At 34.2% G+C, this 27,418-nt stretch overlaps 1 protein-coding gene across 4 annotated transcripts; it reads right to left on the bottom strand.

Annotated features, from left to right (window-relative positions):
- Positions 1-6,330: 6,330 nt before the first annotated feature.
- LOC145642145 (uncharacterized) lies at positions 6,331-19,551 on the bottom strand. 4 transcript variants are annotated; one of them, XM_081693243.1, is made up of 11 exons: positions 19,395-19,551; positions 18,093-18,206; positions 17,871-17,989; positions 17,709-17,773; positions 12,194-12,294; positions 10,786-10,873; positions 8,738-8,846; positions 8,033-8,183; positions 7,609-7,680; positions 7,380-7,493; positions 6,331-7,312 (listed from the first exon to the last, which is right to left on the bottom strand). In XM_081693243.1, exons 1-11 carry the CDS (start codon positions 19,494-19,496, stop codon positions 7,220-7,222), a joined length of 1,128 nt encoding a protein of 375 aa, XP_081549369.1. In that variant the 5' UTR covers positions 19,497-19,551; the 3' UTR covers positions 6,331-7,219. The 4 variants fall into 4 exon arrangements, with proteins under 4 accessions (XP_081549369.1, XP_081549376.1, XP_081549382.1 ...); XM_081693250.1 differs by having other exon boundaries at positions 17,709-17,755; XM_081693256.1 differs by lacking the exons at positions 10,786-10,873; positions 12,194-12,294.
- Positions 19,552-27,418: the final 7,867 nt, after the last annotated feature.

Raw genomic sequence — 27,418 nt, 5'->3', positions numbered from 1 at the left:
GCACGAAAGATTGTTGGTAGGGTTGCAACATTAATATTTGGGATGACCCATGGGTGCCCAAACTTCCTGAGTTTCGTATTCTCTCTTCAAGGGGGGATGGGGTAAACGTGCCAACTTAATTATGTTTGTGAGCTGTGGACTGATAAGCAGTGGAACAGGAATTTGCTAAATGATCTTTTCACACAGAGGGAAGTTAGAGACATAAGAAGTATACCAATTCCTTTTTTATGAGGATGACAGATGGTCTTGGCATTTTTCGAAGGGTGGACAATACAAGTGAGAGGTGCCTATAACATGATGATAGAAGAAGAGGAAAGAGCAAAAGCATCTGCTTCAAATGGGAATTCTTATTTCAACTGGAAATCAATATGGCATGCCCAAATTCCACCAAAGGTGAAAATGTTTGCGTGGAGATGTGTGAAAAATAGTCTTCCTGTGAGAAGAAATCTGGCCAATAGAGGCATGTGTATTGATCAAAGATGCCCAATGTGTGGGGAGGAGCGAGGAAGAAACCACTAATCATATGCTGCTATTTTGCTAGGTGTGGGTGATTACTCTCAGGCCACTATTCTAACTCCCCTTTTCATTATTAGTGGGGCTAGGTGTGGGTGATTACTCTCAGGCCACTATTCTTGATAAGGGATAGACTTGCTGTTGTTAACATATGTCAGCTTGTATCTGCTAACTGATATATTTTGCTTCAATAACCCAGTGAATCCCCAAAAAACCCGATAAGAATCGCTCCCAATATAATCCCAGAAAATGTTTGCAAACCCTAGTAATTTGTGTAGTATTTTTGCCGTGAAAATTTTCCCATGAATTTCTCTAATGAAGTTCGAAATGAGGAGTGAAGAGGAATATGAAGCGTTGAAATATTTGATTAGACATAAGTGGTTAATGGAAATAAATAGAGGCAATTAAGTCATTTCACAGATTATTTCCCACTTAACATGTTAACCGTGATTAAGGTATAATTTTAAGAAAAAGTTTCATTAATGTTACCAATGTATTAGTATCACTAATTGGTGATTACCAATGAAAATCCAAAATTTTGCATTTTAACAATGTCAAAAAATAAAAGTTTGGTGTTACCAGTGAGAATTTCCCAAAAAAAAAAAAAAAAAAAAAAAAAAAAAAAAAAAAAACCTACTTATGTAGGGTGTCAATTTGAGTATTGAGTTTAGTAAATTCGGGTTAAGTTGGGTCTGTTTTAATTTGAGTTATATTAAATAATTGTTCATATAAGTAGATATTTGATTTTGTTTTTTTTTTAATATGTTTTAAGTTGGGTCGATTGGGTACATGTACACTTTGTATATGTATAGATATGTTATGATTGGAGTTAGGCATGGGTCAGGCATGAGTGATGTTTAAGCATGCTGTAAAAAATAGCGTGCTTAAACAACACTCGTAGGTAGCATGCATGGATGTAAACAATACACGACATGTGATAAAGAACCCAATATGGTACAAGTCTACAAGAGCAACAAAATTTAGCCTACATCATTATGCAACCTTCATCCCCAAAATAAATTCGTTTTATTGTTTGTTGAATTGTTGATTTTTCAGTTTCCTATTATAAAAAAATACTTAAAAAAAAAAAAAAAAAAGTTTCCCGTTATCATAAATATGTTCATTTTTGTACACAACATATACATGCATTTATTTAATTTTTTTTTACTGGAATAGGGAGGAGTGATTTCATTATTGAATGGAATAAGGAGGAGTGATTTCATTAAATAATAATAGTCCTTCGTAACTTACAATCATCCCTTAAGAGATCTAAATTCTCAACACAAGAATTAAACACCCCTAAACTAATGGCATCACTTCTGAACTTCTCCTGAATAATTTTAAATGTCTTTGCATCATTCTTAAAGAGCTCCATTGATGTATTGTCGCAAAAGTAATAAAACTTGATTGGCCATCAAGATCTACAAATTTGTTAGACAAATATTCTAAATCTGCACCCCTATACCAATAGACCCACAATTCCACAAATTTGCAAGACGAATCTTCCAAATTTATATCCCTGCACAAGAAAAAACAAACAAACAATACTAAACATCCCACAATTAGGGAACCGACTAAATCTTACATTGAGGGACTGACTATAATCTTCATTTTGTTGGTGATGTTTATTGACTATAAATATTATAATGAAGAAGAATTTGGGTTACCATCGATAAAATTCGATGGCAGCCCTAAGTTTTACTATGGTGGCTAGGTTTGGCGAGAGAGAATAGAGAAATTTTTAGGGTATTTTTTTCAATAATAACATCAAAATTTTGCTTTTTATATATACTAGTTTTGTGCACCATACGATACCTGGGTTTTTTTTTTTTTTGAATTTTAATATAATTTTTTAATCTATATATCAAATTTAAAATATATATCATTGATACAAAATTAGTTAGGAATTGATGTGCTTTTGTGACAATTTTCTATCTAGTAGACATGTAATGATTAATAATAATGTTGGTGGAAAGGTTCGATTTAATACATTAAAAAAATTAGCAAAAAATAAATGAAATAAAATAAATGTTCAAAACCCGTTGGGTTGACCCGAACCCAAAACTTTGGCAAGAGTTAAACATTTATTGACTCGTAACCTGAAGTGGCCCAATGCGAGATGACTTATGATCAGACCCTAATTGACAGGTCTACATTGTAGTAAAATTCTATTAGATTATGAAGTATATTATTTTAACCGATTAGTATACATTATAAATGGATGTTTTACGCTTTAAACTAATTCCTCCGTTCCAAAAAATATTATGACATAAAAAAAAATTACATGATACTTTTTTAGAATTATAATCTAATAATTTTTTTGAATAAAATTATAATTCAATTTGTACACCTGTAACATTGGTATTTTATTGAAAATAAAACTCTAAACCAACAACTTTATCCTGATATTCTATTCAAATAGAATTCTAAACTAACATTTTTATCTTATGAAGTCTATTTAAATACATCCAACGTGGCACGACAGCTGGCGAAAAGTTGGAACGCCAAGTGTTGTTGTCTCGTGGCCTGGTTAAAAGTTTAGCTTTATATATTAGTGTTAATTCGGATGATATACTACAAGAGGGGGGGTGAATTGTAGTATGTTCCTAGTGCCTACTTTTCGTGGAATATAAAACTGATTGTTGTTAGGAACTTAGACAATGCAAAGGGGATTTTACGAGGAAACCATCCAGGGCCCAACTGGAAGTAAAACCTCGACCCTACCTTAGGGATTTCAAGCCAAACCAATTCACTATAATAGGGCAAACACCAAGTTACAAACCTATTAAGTGACAGACCTTTACTCACAAGTTCCTGACTAAACTTGCTACACAATAAGACCCTATCTTACCCAATCTAAGTCCCAAACTTAGATTCACTCAGCACTCCCAAAGTGCCTACACTCGGCCTCTCACTAGAAGCTCATTCGGCTTCACCCTAGAAGCTCACACATTACACTCTTACAATACAATATTATAAAAACGAGAATCCTCACGAACTCTCACACCCCAATACATAAAACACTCAAAACCCTTTTTCCCAATTACAAGCTTTCAAAGAATAACTCTAAATACATATCAATGAATAAAGAGATAAAACTAATATGCTGGACACTTCAAGATCTGTCTGGAACTTACTGGACGAACTGTAACTGGAACCTGACTGGAACTTCGACCTGGAGGTTTGACTTAGGTTCGTTGTGAAGGATGAAACCATTAAGCACGACCACTGCACTTCGTCAACCTCAACTTTGAATGAATACATATGAGCATATTTATAGTACACCCAAATTATTCTTTTCGTAAAAGATAATTTTTATTAAAAGATAGAAATAAAAGATATTTTCCAAAAATAAGTTTTCCAAAAATATATCTTTTGTTAAGAATATATTCTATCAATAATAATAAGATATATTTACCATAAAATCAGATTTTATCTAAATCTTATATTTTCCAAATATACTAATATATCTTTTAACAAAAGATATACTTACCATATCTTTTTACAAAAGATATACTTGCCATATCTTTTTATAAAACATATACTTACCATATCTTTTTACAAAAGATATATTTACCATATCTTTCAACAAAAGATGTACTTGCCATAAAATTAGATTTTATTTAAAACTTATTTTACTGAAAATATTTTCCAAAAATAACTTATCTTTTTCCAAAAGGGATTTATTAGAAAATAAATATTTTTATTCTGTAAAACCAAATCCCTAAAAGATATGCACGTATTAGGTAAATATTTATATCATTAAATTCGACCTGCGACCTTTAACAACGTGCAGACCTAAGTTCCGATTAGGTTCTGGAACTCTGACAGTCTTTGAGTTCCTGACAAGTCAGTAACTCTAATTTCATTGACTATCATGAGTTTACCTTGGTTCTTTAGACTTGTTCCAGACTGACTTTTATGTCCAACATACTTACATGAATCCTAGAGCGACATACTTCGATTTCTCCGTCTTCATGTTGTTTCTTTGAAACACTTGTTCTGGAATCTTGTAGTATTGATGTATTCTATATCTCGGGGCAAGTTCCTGTTAGGGAACTTAGATAGTTCTTGTTAGAGAACTAAGTTCCTGTTAGGGAACATGCTCCGGCTTTCGTGGGAAAGCCTGCCGAAAGTTCCTTCTGGATCTTGTTAGAGAATACCTTCAGGTTCCTTCGTGGTTTGGCTCTCATGGGAGAACCTGCTTTAGGTTCATTCATTCTCTCTTGTTCCTCTTGAAGTCTTCTATGTTCCAACCCATTGACTTCACCTAAGTCAGTTCCTGTCTTCACATAAACACTTAAGAGAAACATTAGATTGAAGTTTGTTTGTCATAAACAAACTTCAAGTGAGAGAACTAATTAAACTTAAAGCTTATGTAAATACTCCTACACATATACAACTCATGTATGCATTGTGTACTTACCTTATGAAGCTAACATATGCAAACACCTATTTACATAGTTACCTTCATGGTTCTTTAGCCATCATCATGTTTATCAACCATAACACTCATCATTGTTCTTGTTTCTCTATTGCTTATCATATATTGCTCAGGTTCCTTATATATATATATATATATATATATATATATATATATATATATATATATATATATATATATATATATATATATATATATATATATATATATATATATATATATATATATATATATGTGACTGCTCAGGTTCCTTGTATCCTGTTCCAAGTATAACTTGTTCTTTCTATGCACAACTTAACAAACACATTAGATAGATAATCATCATTAGTTTACAATCATCAAAACCTAATTACTCAACAATTAGTTATATGATTATATGCTTTGGTGATCTATCTTCTCTCTCTTCAAACCTAGCCATCATAGTAAATCTTATGGGCTATCATCAATTTTTATCGATGTTGAACCCCAAATTCTTCTTTAATTCAATGAATTTAGCCAATAAAGACACCAATAGTATAGTTATTATAGTCAGTCCTTCTATGTAGGGTTTAGTCGGTTCCCTAGTGGTGAAATTATTAGTATTGTTCGTTTGTTTATTTTTCGTTTTGGTAGGGATACAAGTTTGGTATATTCATCTTAAAAAATTGTGGAATTGCGGGTTTATTAGTTTAGGGTGCAAATTTAGAAGATCCGTCTTGCAAATTTGATGATCTTGATGACCAAAAGTTTTACCACTTTCGCAACTATACATCAATGGAGCTCCGTCAAGAATAATGCAAAGACATCTAAAATTATTCAGGAGTTGTTCAAAAGCAATGCCATTAGTTTAGAGGTGTAAAATACTTGTATTGAGGATTTAGATCACTTAAGGGATTATAAATGCCGAATGACTATTATTATTTAATAAAATCACCTCTTCCTATGTATGATTTAAAGGTTACAAATTCGAGTCCCTTCACTTATGTATGATTGGGAGTAATTGACCCTAAAAAAAAAAAAATAATAAACGGAGCAAAACTCAGAACAATAACCTAAGACATTTTACTAAATTCTTTTGAGCATGAACTTTTAGGTTGTGGTCCATGTTATCACGAAGAAAATCTCTAATATAATGCCAAATCAAATAATCAATTATGTACTTGTAAAAAAAAAACAATTGAGAGTGAGGGATAGTTTGAGTGGTTGGAGCTCTTCTTTCGGTTCCAGATGATCAGAATCGATTATCATCCCTTGCCCTTGTGGCTCTCTTAAAAAAAAAACAAAAATAATAATAATAATAATAATAATAATAATAACAAAAATAACAATAACAATAACAATAACAATAACAATAACAATAACAATAACAATAACAATAACAATAACAATAACAATAATAATAATAATAATAATAATAATAATAATAATAATAATAATAATAATAAATTCCACCAATTGTGAGTCTTACAATCATTGGGGATTGGTTGCTGCGCATAAAAGACTTCCTAGACTATTTAGATCAACAATAAGGCAAAATATATGTAATGTAACACAACTTTTTCGTGACAAAGTGAGACATGCAGATGTGAATTAACTTTCAATCAGGTTTTCTTTAGACCCCAGCTCCAAATCTTCCTATTTCAGCTTTTAAATCTTGAACTAAAAGCACAAAATTGGACATAGATTATAAAATCTATCGGCTTGCTTGCTCAAGTCATTATTCACAGGGATTATAATTATGATGCTTAATAAGAACTGAATCTACATCATGACTACATTCTTGACATGATGAAACAATATCCTTGACCTTAGCACTGTGCCTTTCTCTAGTTGAGAGCAACCTTGACGAGGCAATTAGCTAGTATCATTAATTCAATCAAGTTCCTAAGATGGTACACCACAAGGGGAAATCATAAGCTAGTTCTCCTACCAGTTTCCCACCAACAGCTCACTTGTGGGGAACCCATGCCCCTTCCGACAACAAAAACACTAGGAAAGTGTATAGTTGCAGCAGCATATATCAACTCTTCTTGTTAACAGCATCAGCCACACTATGTAATCACACTTTACCATGACATTCACAACCCCAAACTCAGCAGTCAACAGCAATGGAATGAACTCACTGTGCATTATTTCCTGAAATAGGGAATAATCAACAGAATGAACATGAGAAACACAATCCAAATGCCTTAATCAACCCAATTCCTCTTGGTCTTTCGGTTCCACATAATGAGTTCTTCTTTCCTTCTTTTCTCTCAAGGCTTCACTTTCGATGGTACCATTTTATATCCCAAACAGGAAGCAATTGGAATAGCAAGGGACATGCAATGCAGTGTCTTCTACAGCTATTGGTTGCCTAAATGGATTTAACTGGACCTGAAAATACAAAAAATGAGTGTCAAATGTCTTACTCTTTGGAAGAAGGATGAGCAAGCGTACTTACAGGAAGTGCCAGCTTGCAGCCTGTTGCACTGCTCAGACAGCAAGCAGCTAGATGAGCAGCTTCTTCACAGAAGTCAGTAAAAACAGCTGGAGTATTCAGCCCATGAATCAACTCCTGAGAAACTCACGTAAGAGATTAAACCATATTAAAAATTGCATATTATCTCAAAGAAAGGCTCTTCGTAGGAAAATTCCAGGATATAAAGAGATTCTTGTAGTATAAGCCTTACAACTGTTTCCATCCAGCTTGGATAAGCTGCAACACCAGCATTTGGGGCGATGATCAGATGTGGAAAGGAATCCTAAAGATCAAGAAGTGAAAAATTCAGGAGCAGTGCCTTGAAGATTAAGATTATTAAAAAAAAAAAAAAAAATCTTATCAAGCTTAGTTTCATTAAAGTATTATCTTTCTATATGCTGATAAGTCATAACATCTATTCAAGTCATTTTACCATGCATACAATTAACTTCCATAAAAAAAATATAAATGAAAAAAAAAAAAAAAAGTGATATTTTAAGTAGGTTATTTCAGACAGTGTGTGAAAATAATACAGTTAGCCATGAACCCCGCATCTAAAATACACCCTAAGTATTATGTTTCTGTATGCTGATAAGTCATATACATATAAGTGGGTAGACAGTGGGAGTTAAGACCTTCATTAGATCTTTAAACCTATCATGATAAAAACCTTTAAGAAGCTGCAACGTCACCACACTACCACAACTAGCCTCACTAGGATCCTTGCACTCGCAATCTCTATCATCACAACACACATAACTATGGAGATAAGTCTTTTCACCATCCCTGCTGATCCAAAGGCAAAAGAAGTTAGAAACAGGAACCCACATATATTTGGAGACAGATGGAAAATACATGCTGCAAACCGTCACACTCAACATGAAAGTGTTAGGCAGAAATTAGAAAACTAAAGCTCTGCATCGACTGCATGGCAAGTAGAGAGCATATAGGGGGGCAATTGAACACATATTAAGACCAGTGGGGGCAGTTGAAAACATGGCATGACTAGATGAAATTAAATAATAATCTCTTGTCTTGAATCCCTAACACCATCCGAATGTTAAACTATGCAAGCAATACAAACTCATACAGTTGCACATATGAAACTTTGTTGTCACAACCCACAAGCATCTTAAGTTTGACAAACAAGCAACCTAGAGAATACATTTTGGATATCAAGCATTTCAAGGGCAGCTAACCACTACACATTCATCTATCCGATCTTAATGACGGAGGTTGACCTTAAACTTTTCCAAAGCCCCCTCAACTGAAATTAGCCTGAAAAATATTTGTCTCCAGTCCTAGGCCAAACTTAAAGCTGCAACTAAGAAGTCACTGACCTATACTCTGGAATTGCCGGTCCAACAAAATCTATATGTACGTCATAGTCCGGGAGAAGCGCAAGCAATTCCCCAAAGACAGCAAGTTGAATAAGCTCCTTATCAGGTCCTGAAGAATGCCATAAATCAAAGAATAAGTTGAAGCAAAAGGAGTTAAGAAGTAAAACAAATAATTGCCATCATTATACAATTGCTAGAGAATCAAACAAAAAAGTACAAATAGACAATTGCAAGCAAGTGCATTGTTTCTACAAGTGGCAGCAAATAAAAACTATTAGGCAATACACAACTACTGGTTATCAATAATAAATCCACGATTCAACATTGCTTATTATGCTTCTAAATGACACTCAATCTCACTCATTAGGAGGCATACAGTTGGAATGTTGGATTTGGTAAATATACATTGGATCAGTAAAACCACTCAAGCATTCAATTACTAATCTTTTCATGAGAAAAAAAAAAAAAAAAAAAAAAAAAAAAAAAAAAAAAAAAAAAAAAAAATAGGAGGAACTTACAAAACAAAAGCCTATCTAAATCATCCTTTGGAATGGAACTCCCGAGAGACAAATCATGATAAAATAGAGCACCATGAACCCTAGTCCCTAGTCCTACAGTGGCATACAAATCTATATAACCCAAGACCAGCTGAATAGATCTTCCTATAGCCCTCAAAACGGTGCAGAAAGCAGCTGATAAATCTCGCAGACAGAAACATATCCCGAGAGCCTAAGACACCTAAAACTATAAGGAGTTAAGGCTGACAAAGACTAAGCAAAAGCTTGACCAAAATGTACAAAATATGAAACAAACACAACATTTTTTTTTTTTTTTTTGATATAGAAACAAACACAAATTAATAGAAATAATACCAAAACAAAATATCCCCATATGAAATAATAAACAGCCAATGCAAGAAAAACTCCCCCAGTGGAAAAAGCTAATTTCAACAATGACTGAAGTGCTGTAAAATTGATAAACACGACAGCAAAGAACAGGCTACTAAAATTGAAGTGCTTTGAAGTTGGCTATATCTAGGTAAAGACAAATAGCAACCGTGGATGTTGAAGTGCCGTGAAGTTGCATTCAAGAAATCAGAATTGCTAAAAAGCCAATATCACAGCATCATCTTTTTAAACACCAATCTCCATGTTTCTCTCACAAGATATTTATAGCTAAGAACATGACCAATCACAGACATCCTCTATAAGTGTTGCGGTGACATAAGATAATAGAAAATAAACCTAATGTCGCTGCACTGCTACTGAAATTCATAAATATCCAGAGAAATACTCATAGCATGCCAGAGGAAGGTAACAGGTTTATTTCATTTTAAGTGCAGTCTGCTATTAATGAAAGTAAAGGCAAAGTGCAGATTTCTCAACAAATCTGGGAAGAGAACTGTTAGGAGAAAAAAAAAAAAAAAAAAAAAAAAAAACACACCCAAAAGATTTAAAGACAAGCTTCCCTAAACTATTAGCAATGGAACACAGCACCATCAAAGCAAAAATGGATAGTAGTGAAGAATAGAATTCATTATTGTCATCTATATAATAATTGCTGAGTCAATTTTCTAACTTTTACAACAGTGTACAAACCCTTAATACTCAAATCTTATTAAACTCTCTATTTAATTTTATTTCATTTAATTAACATCAATTCTCATCATAACTTCCACTATTATCCTCATATTCAAATATATACAATACACAAATCACATTCCCTAAAAAAACAGTTCTAATCATATGTGAAAAATAATAAAAAATAATAATAATAACAAAAACAGTACTAAAGCACGGGTATGCTCTAATTATTTCAAATAGAACAGGTTCACATTGTCCCTTTGCACACATTTAATACAAGGACTAAAGCACCAGACTGCCTAAACAGTTTGCAACATTAAATCATATTCCTACTCTTAGATTTTGGGTTAAAACAAAAGCACCCGTGGCATACAAACCACATGTACTTAATTTCAGAACTACAAATTTCTCAGCAGTCCTGAGATAAAAATGAAGACAAATAATTTACATAAGACAAATGCATACCAAGATAATGGATGTTGATATGTTTACTAACATCTCTACTCCGTATTCTACTATCATTAAGTTGGAGAGCATGGTAAATTGTTAAGGGCTGCCATGAACAAAAAACATAGGTCAATACAAGAAAGATCAACAATACCAGATTACCAGTATGCAATTGTAAACCAATGATGTGTTGCATTTTAACCAAAGAGCACTGAGTGCAGATAAGCGTGTGAGCAATGGACATGTATTGGTTGAATCTTCTTCGACAGAGCAATGAACTTCTGAGATATAATATTTCAAGCCTCAAACATATATAGCTCAATGCAATTAATTAGATACATATTCAGAACTAAAAGAAAGGGTAATAGCTGGAAGTAGGATTTAGGAAATGAAACACAAGTAGCATATACAAATTGTACATTATTAGTAGGAAAAAAGTAGCATATTAGTCAACTTAGGACTACAGATTGTACATTATTCACATATATATGGTTTAATATACAAATTCTTTGAAATTACTTTTTAACAAGGTACGGAGTACACAATAGTTTTATATTGACCTTTTATCAGGGGTGGAAAAATCCTTTCATCCATATTTGGAAAAAGACCATTACAAACTAAAAAGTAAATACTAAAAGAAAAATAAAGGCAAATGTTTTTCAGTACAATAATAATACAAAGTCATTATCAGATTTTTCTAGCAGTAGAGCTCACATGTTTTTAAGAACCCTGATAACCTAGTATCCATATTTATCTATAAGATAAAGTTGTACAAGTAATTGAAACAATAACATGACCCTATCACACATTTTAATTTGAAACTCAAGCTCCACAACCACCCTAAAGCCATAAACATATATACGAGTATAAATCAACATACTTTTTAATCATTTTTTTTCTTTCTCAACTATAATTTATAAACTAGTCAAAGTGGAATATATAAATAGTGTAAAAGTCAAAGTGTTGCATTTAAAGGAAAACGGAGGAAACACATAGGTTGGTTTAGCTGGCATTAGTTGTTTATAATAATGTTTGGTAAAACTAACAACTTAATATATAAAATGACCAATAAGATGCTCCGGTTATCATAACAGCCGCTCAAAATTGTTTCTACCAAAGTTTAATAATAGTCAAAAGGCAATTTAAAATTGGAAGTTTTAGAAAAATGGCTAGAGGATATATTTCAAACAAGAGTTCATAGTGGATATGATTATTCACAATAACATCTAACATTGGCCAAAGTCATCATAACTTTTTATGTGTATCTTCATACATTTAGTTCCTTTTCATACTACAGATTTGCCCAAGTCATAAATGAAATGAAACATATAACGTTTTCCCAACGAAAATTTGGCCTACTATATATACAAGCTAAATTACTTTCATTGTATAAAGAGTATAAATAGAAGAACAAAACACTCCATACCCAATGAAGCAGCAAAGCAACAGGTGAATCTAACGAGATGGATCTCCATTCATAGTATTCCTTCCAACAGCTTAGTTGTTTTGTCAATGGAGATATAGGATCTGCATCAGATGTCATCACATATGTCCCATTACAAGTTAATAAGCTTAAAAATTGACACAAGGGTATTATAGTTCCAAAACAAAACTAGAGATTCAACAGTTCGGTATTATTGCCCAAACTAGAGATTGACACACACGCACGCACGCACACACGCACACGCACACGCAAACACACGCGCGCGCACATACATACGCACACGCACGCAGACACACGCATACAAACACACACACGCACGCGCACGCACACACACGCGCGCACGCGCACACACACACACTACATACACACACACACACACACACACACACACACATGCTCGTTGGTACATGAGCTCCTAGTGGATGTATCTGTTAGGGTTGCAAGCCCAACAAAAGGAAAAATGTTCGGTGGTACATGTGGATGGTAAGTTGAGTTTAAGGGAAGTTATGTTAGGAAATAAACTAAACTTACCGAATACCAACAAGATTTGTTTTGGAAAAAGATATAATGTATCTTTTATTTATTTCTATCTTTTATTTCTTAATTAGATAAGATTTGTAACTAGGAAACCAGATAGATTTTAGGTATATATAACAATAGACACATGATTGTGTCTCCCCAAAGACCAAACCCAATGAAAGTATCTATCACATCTTTGGTTAAAGAGTTGCATGAAGTTCCCTTAAACCTTGACCATACCCTTAGCCTTTCCTAAAAAGTTTTAATCCAAAATCATTCATTTTATGTCTTTAAACCCAAAATTATTAATTTCGTGTCCAACTCATAAAAACGTCCAAACCAGATTATTTTGGTCCATAATCTTGGTCCAATTATTGCTTAGTTGGATGGGGTTTGAAAAAAGCTTTCCAATGACAATCCGACTTAAAATGAATAAATTATGGCCAAAATACTAAATCGAGCCCAAACCGAGCCATTTTGAGTTTCGTGTTTCATAATTTTTATCTAAATCTTGTTCCACCATTTCGATCATATCTTAAATTCTACAAAAGATATCTGATTCTAATTGGGTTGGAAAGTAGACTTCTAAAGCTTTTCAACGATATACTTTATTTTAAATCTATATTTCAATTCATATTTGATTTATTTACTCTATTGATTTGGTAAGTTTACATATAAGCATTAAAACACACTAATTACATTAATTTGCGCATGTTTTTGTCATGAATTAATATACGATTTTCAAGAGTGTATTTAAGGCTTATATGTAGCCCTAAGGGCTATGTATAGCATGACCCATAAAAAAACAAAAAATAAAATTAAAAAAAAAAACATCCTCCCCATTCCCCAACCCATCATCGCCTAATCACCCGCAACTAAAATCGAAACCCCTGCTTCCCACCCACAAGCAGGAACCCCCACACCGTACCCCAGACAACCAGTAAATCCTACCCCTGCCTCCACCATCTCGGGCGAAACCCTCACCTTAGCCTTCCACCACGAGCTCGCTCGAAATGGAAAAACCCCTAACCCTCAACGAAGTCCCCCATCAAAACCTTTTCCCCACCAACAGCATCAACATATATCACCACAACCTTACCTCCTTCCACCAAACAGTCGCACGTTTGCAACACATACCAAACCACCAATCGAACCTCTATCACCAACAACATACAACAGCTAGAGTTCATTAGCCCACAATCTGTCACTTCAAATTCTTTAAACATTGCCGCTTTGAAATCATCAAACATACTTTGATTGTTGCCTGTGAATAAAAGATCATCAACATATAAGCTATGGAGTATAATTTCACCATTAATCTTCACATTGAGTGCATGTTCATACGGGCACTTGATAAAACCATTTTAAATCAAGTATCCGTATAAACGTGTATTTCAAGTTCGTGGGGCTTGCTTTAGACCATAGAGTGCCTTTTTCAAACTAAGCACTTTATCTTCTTTTCCCTTGATGACAAAACCTTCTGATTGTTCCACATAAACTTTTTCTTCTAAAATTCCATTTAAAAATGTTGACTTAACATCAAGTTGATATATCTTCCCTTCGTGATGTGCAGTGCAGCAAGTGAGATCATCATTCTTACAGTATCTAAACGAGCTATAGGAGCAAATACTTCATCATAATCAACACCATATTTTGCTTATACCCTTTTGCTACATGTCTTGCCTTGTATCTTTCAATGCTTCCATCTACACCTCTTTTTATCTTGTAAACCTATTATACACCTATGGTCTTATGGCCCTTTGGCAATGTGGCAAACTCCCATAGTCCCATGTATCATTTTTCTGTATTGACCAGATCTCCTCTTTCATAGAAGATATCTATTTCTCTTCTCCTAATGCTTCTTCAAAATTACTGGGTTTGTGGTCTGCATATAAGCAGATAAATCAACTTCATTAACTTCATTTGTCTCTTCATATATTTCTGTGAGACTTCTCATATTAACAGGTGTTTTTGATGTAGATTCAGATCCTTCATTTGATGCTGATTAACAGGTTGTTACTGAATTTTAGAGAAATTCGTCTAATATGCATCTCATGAGTGATGAATTTTCAAGGGCTTAAAATAATAGGACGCGGTAAAACCAAGGGTAAAAATGCAGTGTATCTTGACGTGCCCACATTCGAATTCAATTAAACACAATTTAAGTCACTACTTTAAAATTGCATGCTAAATTCTTTCCTCATATACCATCCAGAAGGCATTAAGCTTAGTAGAGAAGCATATTGGAAGAGGACAGGTTTTTGCTGCCCCATTAACTAACCCCACACCACATGTACCTATGTACATTCAACTAGGCATCTTGAGATACGCCCAATCCCATAAAGGACCTGCCATCTTCACCTAAAAACATACTCCCTCCGTCAACAAATAATTTGCCTATTAGATTTGGACACGCATATAAGGTATTTAGTAGGTTTGGACACGCATATAAAGATATTTAGAAGGACGGAGTGAGAGTGTGAAAGAAAAGTAGTGAAGGGGTGAATATCACAGGAATTAAGAGTTAAAAAAATCAATAAAAAAAATAAATAACCAACCGGCTAGAGAAATCCACTTCATACCCCCTTACAGCTAAAAATATAAGAGTACTTCTTCAAAATTCGTAAATGCATGTAGCAGTTTACCAAAGATATGGAGAGCTACAAGGATCCTGCAATATTGGAGGAAGAGCACCTAGGTCCCGGTCCATAAAAACAAAGGAGACGCTTAAGACTATAGAGGGATCAAGCTTATAAGCCACACTATGAAGTTGTGGGAAAAAGTGATTAAATATAGGTTAAGGGCATGCACAAGAATTTCGGATAACCAATTTGGTTTTATGCTAGGGAGATCTACTATGGAAGCAATTCATTAAGACATATGATGAAGTTTTATAGGGTAAAGAAAAAGGATCTGCATATGGTCTTCATTGATTTAAAAAAGGCATATGACAAGGTACCAAGAGAGGTGCTTTGGTGGGCAATGTTGAAGAAAGGCATCCACGAAGATACGTGGACCTAGTTAAGGAGATGTATCGGGATGTGTCAACAAATGCGAGGACATGTGGAGGGTTGACAAAAGATTTTCCTATTACAATTGGAATGCATCAAGGATTTGCATTAAACCCTTTCCTTTTTTGCAATGGTTTTAGATGAAGTAACAAGACCAATTCAAGGTGAAGTTCCATGGCGTATGTTGTTTGCGGATGATATCGTTTTGGTGGATAAAACTAAAGATGGGGTTAATGCCAAGTTGGAGTAATGGAGGCAAAGATTGGAATCCAAAGGGTTTAAGCTAAGTCAGAGTAAGTTGGACATTTGGTATGCCGCTTTGGTACTTAGAGGGGGACAAACAATGAGGTGATGAGTTTGGATGGAAAGGACTACACCATGAGTGAATGCTTTAAATATCTTGGGTCAACCATCTAGAAAAATGGTGACATAGATCAAGCAGGGCCGAAAGGATTAAGTCAGGGTGGTTTAAGTGGAAAGCGGCCACGGGATTGTTATGTGACCGAAGCATTCCCTAACAATTAAAGGAAAAATTCTACAGGCCATAAGACTAGTGTTGCTCTATGACAGAATATTGGGCTTCTAAGAAGGAGCACATAAAAAAAGATGGAGGTTACAAAAATGCAAATGTTAAGGTGGATGTGCGGGAATACTCTAAAAGATTGAATTAGAAACGAGGTTATTCGCAAGAAGGTAGGTGTGGCAGATATTACAGACAAACTAAGGAAAAATCGTCTGTGTTGGTTTGGGCATGTAAGATGGAGACCCGAGGGTGCACCGGTACAAAGAGTGGAAGGGTGGGACCATGGAGGGGTTAGACAAGGAAGAGGGAGACCGAAAATGACTTGGTTAGAAGGAGTTAGGAAGGATATGAAATTTTAATTTACATGAGGATGAGGCATTGGATCGTAAGGAATGGATGAGAAGGATCTTTGTCAATGATTACACGGAAGAATCAAATTTGGTTCATGTAGCGGACCCTAGTTATGGGATTAAGGCTTTAATTGATTGATTGATCCGCTTATTTACAAAAAACTTAACCATGATCAGGATCTAGGGTTATCAAAATAAGAGTTAAACATAATAAAACACAAGAGATTCAACATAGAGAATCCAAGGACCAGTCAACCAGCATAAGCAACTAAATGATCAACTCTCCAAAATCTGAGATACAAAATACAGAATTTTTGGTGTGTTCCTGTTAAGACTTGTCCAAATCCTTGGAGCAAGTTTAGTGGTCAAAAGCCAGCAAGAAAGAGACTCAGAAATCTTATGTAGGCCTGGCCACCTGCCATTAGCTTGGCAAGGTGTTGACTGGAAAGTCACCCCCAAAGAGAAAAACATGTGTCAACTGCTGGCAGGACTACACCTCAAATAAGCACAGCTTTGGTCTGCACCAGAAGCTCAGAATCTAGGATCAAAAATTAAAAATAAAAAATAAACAAAAAAATAAAGAAGATATCTTTTTGGATTGTTGAGGAGCGAATACAAAGCAAAGGATTACCGGAAGTCTGGAATGTTAAAAAATAAATAAATAAAATAAAATAAAATAAATAAAACTTGAGAGCCTGCACTACAAACATTTTAGTCTTATTTTTGAAAATTGAACATGTAAAGAGGGTGGTTGCCTTCCAAATTAGGAGTGTATTAAGAAATAGGAAGACTTGTGGACATAACCCAGAGAATTATTACTAATTAAGACTGATGATGACTCGTGAGTCAAACCTAAACAAGTGTACTCCTCGACCATCCTCTAAGTCAATCACCCTCCTCTACCTACCCCTATCACCACAAAGAAAAGAAAAGAAAAGAAAAGAACAATAATTCTTAAGTATTAATATTCTTGTTAAGACAAGCATTGCCAGCGTGAGGGTTTTGATTTTCAGTTCATTCAGTACCCAGTCAAGTTTTGGACTGACAAATACCCTATCTGGTACTCCAAACTAGAGAAAAGCAGAAAGTAATACCAGAACAAGGGACCAATGTGCTTGGAAGGTTCCAACAATTGATTGACCTATGAAAAGGGATCCAACTGAACTACTTTAGTGATGAAAATTTAACGGTTCCAATCACAAATAAGGAAAATTACACTATTCAAGGAATCATAAGATCAAAGGGATGAAACTTACACTGGGCACTTATGATTGGTGTTGGAAACCCCACAAGAGCATTCACATGACCAAATTCCTCTCTGATGTATGTTCCTTTTTGACAAAAATGTACATCTACTCTCCTTTTCTTTCAAAATCTACATGCAATAATGAACACAACAGATAAGAAGGCAAGTACAGTTTCATAAAGCCACTGTAATGTAATGTAAGAATAACAGTTATTAAACACAAACATGGTACCTGAAGTGTAGCTTCCTCAGAAAATGTGAACGGAAATGTGTTCAGTATATCAGCATCTCTCATTTGTTCCTCTAACCTCTCACATTCTTGCTCGTGATCACTCCAATGAGAAATCTGAACACAAGTGGCAGAATGTCAAAATCAAGGCATGGTGTGTGTCCTGAGTTAAGGTTGGACCCTAATAATGTGCCTTGTGCACATACACAGGAAATAATAGATCAGCTGTTTCCACAACATAAAAACCCAAACTCTAGAAATATGAATGTAATGAAATTATGCACCTTTCAAAAAAAAATCAATTTTCTAATAACGAATGGTTACGTGTAAGACTTTGTAGATCATGATATCTCCAATCGGTTTTCAAGCATCTTCCCACATCAGTAATAACATTCTACTGAAGACAAGAAGCATTAAAGGAGACGGGCAGAATTTGTGAGCTAAACAAAACATTCTAATCATACCATATCCGATACTCAAGTACGATAAGCCTACATACCGCTGTGTTTAAGAGGTGTGACCCATTTCCACATATCATCCACATAAGGAATATATATGTGTGTGTATAACTTCCTAGTTCCTATAATTATAAACCAAACATCCTTTATTGACCATCAATTCCTTTTGTGCACAAGAATTCACCCAAAAAAAACACAAAAGGACCACAGATCAGCAATAATGCAGACCTGATTAACAATGTTTCTTGCTCATTTCAGTCCCAACTTGGAGACTTGTGATCATATGATGATACTTCTTCCGGCCTAATGTGCACCACATTACGAGTCCTTGATTGATTGATTAAGTCACCGAATGACCAAAACCAATACTTTTAACTTTCATAATTCAATCACGAATTCGAGCACCCAAAACAATTTGATACGTATTGAAGATTCCATTAACTACCCTCAATCCTCATTCAAAAAAACTTGATATTAATTTACTCTCTCACCCACTTATTAACCCCTTGAAATAGAATTTCGAAAAATAAAACCCAACTCCTGAAACAAAGGCTTTTCAGAATTCTTATATTTGCTCCCAACTATTGCACAACAGTGTATAATCCTCATTAGCAGTTCTAATACCATACAAAATCAAAGCAATCAACGCAATTTAATCTTTAAAATCATCAAAAGTTCTAACACCCAAATTATAACAATAAAAAGTAACAAAATGCTAAATTCATGAAATACCCAGAAAAAATAAGGGTATGTTATAGATTATGGAATCAACCCGCTACCAAAAACCTAATTACAGGAAGATGAAATTGATGATGAAGATGATTAAGAAGAGAGAGAAATGCAAAACCTGGTGAGAGAGTGAACAATAGGCTACAGCACCGCAACGAGCACAGCACCTTATTGCTGGGCCAACGCATCGAGTGCCTCGCCCTTTTGCCGCGCACTCCATTTTTGCTGCAGTCGAAGTGTCCCTCCCAAAGCTCCCCTTCTCTTCCTTCTATGGCTTAAACACTAATTGGAAATTTGGAATCCTTTTGGACAGGTTTACTTGACTTCTGTACTCCTATGGGTTTCTTAGCCCATCAAACAAACCAATTACAAGTTTACATCCAATCCATATTCAAAACCATACAAAAGATAAACCGTACCAACCGGCTAAATATCAGAACTAACCTAAGTACCTAACCCAAGATGTTAGCCTAACATTGTCATTCGAAACCAAACCATCAACCCAAATTTACAAGGTTAGGGTTAGGTGTTATAGATAACTTACATAGGACTCAGATAAACTTAATACTACCAATGTTTACACTTAAACTGTTGTATCTATACTAACACTTTCAATGAAGTTAATGCTTTGCTCCATATTTGCAACTTCCTAGATGTGATTAATACGGAATATTTTATGAAAGTACTCATATGTACTATTCAACATGAAAATTAGAAAATCACCATCCATCAAATGTGCGCTTATTGGTCACCTGTTGATCCGTGAGGTCAATTGCAGTCTTTGCAGACCTTAGGAACAATATTGTACGCAATAAGTATTGTGGTTGGAAAAGCTAAGTATCTAAGATATGTCATTCTTTATCCCAAAGTTTGTTAGCAATAAAGTGTTAGCTCAATTAATAAGATGCTTACTTCAAATCAAATCTACCAAATGAGGGTACTTGGGGATAGAGATTTTCTTACCTTTTTAAGTGTCTAACTTGTAAATACTAGACCCAAACCAGAATGGTTAAAGTTCGATTTGTGTTGATCCTTTTGCTCGCCAAATTTCTCTCATTAAGCAATAAGAGATTAGTGCCTTAAGACTTTAATAGAGACGCACACCCATACACTTCTTGTAAAAACCCTATTTTTTATTTTTCTTTGGAGATAATGTAAAAACTCTTATTTAAATACATAGTCATTGTGAAAATTTCTTGATGCATGGTTTAAGATGCCAAATCCCAGTAATTTTTTATTTTTTCGTAATACGTAGTACTAATTTTAATCATATAATAATACATAGTTGATGTAGTGGATTTAACCACACTAAGGACTATTAGCAATTAAGGTAAGCCTAATTCAATAAAGTTTGATCTTTTCGACTTAAGCAAGAAGAAAAACAACGTAAATTTATTTTGAAATATTCGAAAGAAAAGCAACGTGTTAAAATCAATTCAATTCAATTTAACTAACTTACAATTTTCATGTTTTCATAAATTCAAAGACATTCTATGTTCTCATTATTGAAAATAAATATTTATTGACATACAATCTCATGCCTGATAAAAAAAAGCAAACCTAGAAATTTTTTTTTATTTTAAAAACTAGAAGATAAAATTAAATCCTAACAAATTAATAAAATTAATCCAACAAATAAATAAGGAAAAATAAATCCTAAAGGAAAAAAAAAAAAAAAAAAAAAAAAAAAAAAAAAAAAAGGACCAACATCCTTGATCTTCGATGCTTAATCCGCATCATTCTCCTCCTCTTGAAAAAAACTTGCCCCAATTAAGGTTTTTCAAATTAAGAAATCATCCAAGTCAAACGAACAAACATGAAAATATATTCTCTTGAAGATCATTCTTTCCACCAAAAGTTATCCCAATTTTTAGTGTGGTTGCTTCCATATTCAAACAATTAGGAAAGATATATCATGAACAACCAAGTCTAATTTTTGCATAGAAATATGTTTTATAGCTTGAATCTTCTGTTCATCTTGATTAATTGTTTGGGTTGCATCAATTAATGGATAAGACAAATCTAGCTAAATCTAATTCATCTTTGTTTCAAAAAAGAAAAAAAAAATCTAATTCATATTCTAGCACCTCGATTTCTTCTTCATCTTGCACAAGTAGATTTGAAACATTATCAACCTTGTTAAGAGAATTAGAGTCAACCACCTCGATCTCTTGAGCTTTTGTTCTTTCAAACTCTTGCATATGCTCTTAACCAAAATTTCTAATAATGTTTGTGTTACTTATTGCAATTATTGATTCATTCCAACATTCTCTCCATATGTGTTATAAGCTCAATTTGGTCGCCCATATTAAATAACGAATTACAATAGCAAAGAACACGTCCAGTACCTATCAATCACATGATAGACTTAAAATTGGCACATTGGAAGAAACTGACCCAGTTTAATAGCAACCTTTTTTTGAAAATTTCTGAAATATTGTATGTGAAACTAGACAAAAAAAAAACACCCGGAATCAAACAAAGAATTGTTGAAAAATCTTTTGTAATAAAGGAGATATAGCCACTGGAAGTTGACCCTCAAAACGGTTCAAAACTGATGAAAAATAAAGGACTTCTAAGATCCGATGTACTGATAAAATTTTCAAAAACCTTTGGCTCTGATACCAATTTGATGTGGATTAAACTACAATAAGTATAACTAGCAATTAGGGTATAACTAATTCAATAAAGTTTTGATCTTCTCGACTTAAACAAGAATAAAAGCAACATAAATTTATTTTGATATTTTCAAAAGAAAAACAATGTTTTGAAATCAATTTAATTCAATCGAACTAACTTACAATTTTCATGTTTTCATAAACTCAAAGACATTCTATGTTCTCATTAATGAAAACAAATATTTATAGGCATACAATCCCATGCCTAATAGGATAAGCAAACCTAGAAGATAAAATTAAATCCTAACAAATTGATAAATAAAATTCAACCAGCAAAATAAATAAGAAAAAATAATTAAATCTAATAGAAAATAAATCTAGACCAACATCCTTGATCTTTGATGCTTAATCCGCACCAATAGTAAAAACTAAGAAATCATAAAAGTTACTATAAGAAAAACATAACCTTCAGCACATACATCAGTTTAATTTATTGGCATATAGAAAAAAAAATTATTAATAGGATTAATTTGAAAGTTTGAAAATATGCTCTGAATAATAAAAAATACTACCTCCGGTTCATTTTAGTTGCAACAAAGTACAACTTTACGCAAACTTAGGCAAAACTTTTAAGGGCCTTAATGCATGTGAGTATTAAGTAATTAAGGGAGTTAAAAAATGAGGGAAAGCATGTGGTCCCCTTTTTTAATAAAGTAAAACAAGTGGGAAATTTTGGTGAGGTGGAGTTTTCCCACCCAAAAAAATCTGACTTTTCACATGGGTGGGAATTCCCTCCCAAATTTCCAGCCAATTTAAGAGGGAGAACCCTTTTCTTCGTTTCCCACCAATTTCCCTCCCAAATTTTCAAGGGAAATTCAAAAATTATGCCAAAATACCACAAAACCTGTTTCTTAACAATTCAAATCAATTCCCCTTATAAAAAGGGGAAGTTCCAAAGCACAAACATTTTGTTTATCAAGCAAAAGACAAATCAGGGAGGGGTTGGGGGGGTTTAGGGTGAATAATTCATTGTTTACAAAACACCAGCCTACAAATTACAAAAGCCTACAATTAGTTTATAATTAGCCTAAATTCACAGTGCTAAGTTAAACAAAAGCAGCATCCATGTTCAGTTCTTCTAGGCTCCGTTGAAGACCATCCAAAAAAATCCAGCCACCACTTCATCACCTTCAGACAACCTGAAAAAAAAAAGGATAGGGACTCATGGCAGAGTTCTTTGAAGAACTCTTTTTTTAATGAAAATCAACCGTACAATGAGGAGCAGACAATGGAAGCATGGCATCATTTCACAGATGAAGAAACTGAAGAAGACAACAGCCACTCAGAAGAAGAAGTTGGTTATGATGCAGATGATGATGGTGAACTACATGGTCCACTGCATATGTATGGCAGACAAAGCAGAGAAATGACAGTAGAAGAAAAGCGTCAACTAGTTGATGAGATCATGCTCAATATGGAGGGGGACTCATTGCCAAGAGGATTTTTATCCAGTTTGGCCAGAAAGCATCATGTGCATAGATCAACAACAACAAGATGGTTTAAGGTAATTAAGCAACACAAGTTAGAAGGCAATGATGTAGATGTTAGGACCAAAAAAATAGGTATTGTTGGCAGAAAACAAAAGGAGTACACTGATGAATGCTTAACATCAGTGCCTTTGTACAAAAGACAAACTGAAAGAGGATATGATGCATCACTTCATGTGTCTAAGTCTGTTATTCACAGGTTAAGGAAAAGGGGTAGATTGAGAACACACACAAGCACAAACAAACCAGCACTCACTGACTAGCATAAAATAGCAAGACTGAAATGGGTTCTAAGTCACATAACCCCAATTCCAGCAGAAGGGGACCCTTCATTTGAAGACATGCAACAATGGATACACATTGATGAAAAATGGTTTTTTATAAACCCGGAAACAAGGACATTCTACCTCCTCCCAGCCGAAGACAATTCATACAGAGCCCAACAGTTCAAAAGGTTCAAGATAAAGGCTATGTTTATGGGCATGATTGGGAAACCATTGTATGATGCAAACAAACAATTATTACATGATGGGAAGTATGGTCTTTTCCCTTTTGTGAAGTATGAGGAAGCAAAGAGAAAGAGTAAAAACAGAGACAAGGGACCCATTGAGGCTAAGGCAGTCCAGAGTATTAACAAGGAAGCAATAAGGGACATGCTACTTAATCATGTGTTGCCAACAATACATGAACAATGGCCACCCCAGCTTCCCAAGGACATAACTATTCAATGGGACAATGCTAGGCCTCACCAAATACCACAAGATGCAGAATTTCAAGAAGCATGTCAAGCATATGGATTCAACATACAATTTGTTTTTCAACCAACTCAATAACCAGATATGAATGTTCTAGACTTAGGACTTTTCAATGTCATTCAATCACTGTAGTATCAGTCATTCCCTCATAATTTAGATGATCTCATCAAAGAAGTTGAAATAGCATTCAAAGGATTTGATCCAAAGTTGAACAAATACACTTGGATTACACTTCAGTCATGCATGATTGAGGTCTTAACAAGAAAAGGAGGAAACAACTACACAATACCACACATGAAAAAAAGAAGTCTAGACAGGCAAGGTGTTCTACCAGAATTGCTTCAAGTAGACAAGGAATTAATTGCAGAGGTTGTTTCCTATCTTGGGCCCTGTTTGGTTAGGCTGAAAACCATTTCCAGAAAAACTATTTTCCTCATTTTACGTTGTTTGGTTTGGGCCAGATAGAAAAAGGAAAATTTGGGCTGAAAAACTATTTTCCTCGTACAAGAAAACGTTTTCCCCCAAATTAGAAGGGAAGCCGTGTTTTCAGATTTTCACCCTCCTTCCATCTTCCCCCTTCTCCTTACGCTGCTAGCTACGAACTCAGGTAGATCTTCCTCACTCAATTTTTTTTACAAATTTGGTAATATTCTCTCTCTTCTTGTCTTGATTATTAATCTAGGGTTTAATTTGAGTTAAAATTCGATTGTTTTTGGGTATTTCTTGTACACATTTTGATTATTCGATTGTATTTTTTTTTACAATTCGATTGTTTTTGGGTATTTTTTGTACATATTCGATGGTTATAATTTGGAAATTTGTTGTTAGATTCATTCTACTTGCTGCAAATTTTATTTTCTTCATATATTTTACATGTTTTTATCATGCCCACAAAGTGTTTGATAAAATGCCTCACCTAAAATTTGTATTATTTTGATGATTTTTTTGAAGATTGTAAGCTAGTATGATGTCGGATCAAGGGGTAGCATCTCAAAATTCACATCAGGTATATAATACATCTCTAATGGTCTGATTTTACTTGCTTCATTATGTAGAGAATGTAAGAAAATTTCTGTCATATTCTTTTGGAATCTGGTATTACTCATTAGTATGTTACATATTGTAGAATAAATCTATAACACATTCACATGCATGTTGTTACAGTAAAATAAGCAAATTAATTAATACTATAATTGAATGCTAGTTATGGGTTGGTTGGTTTTTCTTGTGGAAGGGAGAGAAAATTTATGACTCAATGTGAGAGAACCAACATGTTTATTAAAATTTTGTCTGTAATGTGCATTTGTGCTGTACATAGATCTTAGTAGTCATCTGACCTTCAATGTACTTGGTAGAATATAGTCATATTGCACTTCTGAATGTGTATGATGAAATGATCAATTAGTACCCATCCTCAATTGCATTAGAAAAAGCACATTTGTTCTCTGGTTAGCCAAATCCAATATGATTTCAATTCAGATTTTTTTTTTTGAGTACCCAGCTGGTTTAATTTTGTAATTATTGAGATAATTTGCTATTTTTGTATATGTTATGGCTTATTATATAATTTGTTGTATATGTTATTGTAGATGACCCATGAAATGAAAGGCATGATTCTTGGTTATGTGGCAGCTATAATTGCTTCTGTTCTTTCTCTTGTTGCAGAGTATAGGTTAAGGAATAAAAGGCCTAGAATAATTACGCAACCTTATGTGAATAGAGATAGTTTGAGGGAGGCAAATATCAATAGTATTTTACATTGTGGTGACACTCATTGTCTAGGACAAATTCGTATGAGGCCTGCTGCACTTTATAGCCTATGTAATATTCTAGTTGAAAGAGGACTTTTGCGGGAAAGTGTTCGGATGAGTGTTAAGGAGCAAGTAATTATATTTTTACACTTATTGGGGCATAATGTAAGGTTTCGTGTGATTGGGGGAAGATTTTTTCGGTCAACATGGACCGTACACTACTATTTTCATATTGTACTTCAAGCTATCCTTCGATTGTATCCAGAGGTTGTGAAACCACCAACAACTTCAATTCAGCCAGAAATTCAAAACAACCCTAGGTTCTTTCCATGGTTTGAGGATTTCATAGGGGCTATAGATGGAACACATGTGCGTGCCTCTGTTCCCATTGAGATACAAGATAGATTTCGTGGTAGAAAGGGCGGAACAACGCAAAATGTGCTAGCTGCTGTTGATTTTGATGCCAAGTTCACTTATGTTCTAGCTGGCTGGGAGGGTTCTACACATGATTCAAGGGTCCTTAATGATGCGCTAAGTAGGGGTTTCAAAATTCCAGAAGGTAGTTGTCTCTTTTTTGGTAGTTGGCTAGTTGCAAACTGAAGATAAATTGATTATAATATGCATTTTTATTTTTGTGTGCAGGGGAGTATTATCTTGCAGATGCGAGTTTTGGTAGTCGCAAAGGTCTTATGCCTCCATACAGGAGAACCCGTTATCACTTGAAAGAATTTACAAACAATCCTCCAGAAAATGAACGGGAGTTATTCAACCTTCGACACTCTTCAATTAGAATGGTTGTAGAGAGGGAGTTTGGAATTCTAAAGGAGAGGTTTTGTGTTTTGGATGCTGAGCCTTTTTGGTCATTTAAAACCCAGGTTGATGTGGTTTTATCATGTTGTGTGATACGCAACTTCCTTAGGGGTGTGGATCCTAATGACCAGATAACTAGAGAGGTAGACTTGGAGACATGATACAAGAACATTGCTTACTCGAAGGGAAATGCGAGAAGAAACAAATGAGTGCGTTAATAAAAGAAATGCCATAGCATTAGCTATGTGGACTGCATACAAGAGGCCTCAAACAACCTGAGTCTTTCTATTTATTTCCTTATGTTGTAATGGGTTACACTAATGATTTGAAGTAGAAATTGCAAAGATGTTTATATTCTCCTTAATTACATGAACTTTTATTTTGGTGAATGTATATGAAATAATTAGATTTTCTTGATAATTCATGTGGTTTGCATATGAGAAGCATGTGTATCTACAATTGCAGGTGAAGAATGAAGAAAAAAAAGGGAATTTTCGTTGGTAAAAAAAATGTCCAAGGAGTTGCTGGTATTTCTTGCAGAAGAAGTGGGAAAGGGAAATAGGCCAAATAACACTTTCAGAACAAGCTCATTTGTTGCTGCTGCAAAAAATATATCAGAAAAATTTAAAACTTCCTTACGGCTGACCATGTTGAGAACCAC

Source organism: Chenopodium album, chromosome 1, assembly GCF_948465745.1.
Source record: "Chenopodium album chromosome 1, dcCheAlbu1.1, whole genome shotgun sequence".
Classification (NCBI taxonomy): Eukaryota; Viridiplantae; Streptophyta; class Magnoliopsida; order Caryophyllales; family Amaranthaceae; genus Chenopodium; species Chenopodium album.
The sequence above is the reverse complement of the archived record's forward strand: the minus strand, read 5'-3'. Positions and strand labels throughout refer to the sequence as shown.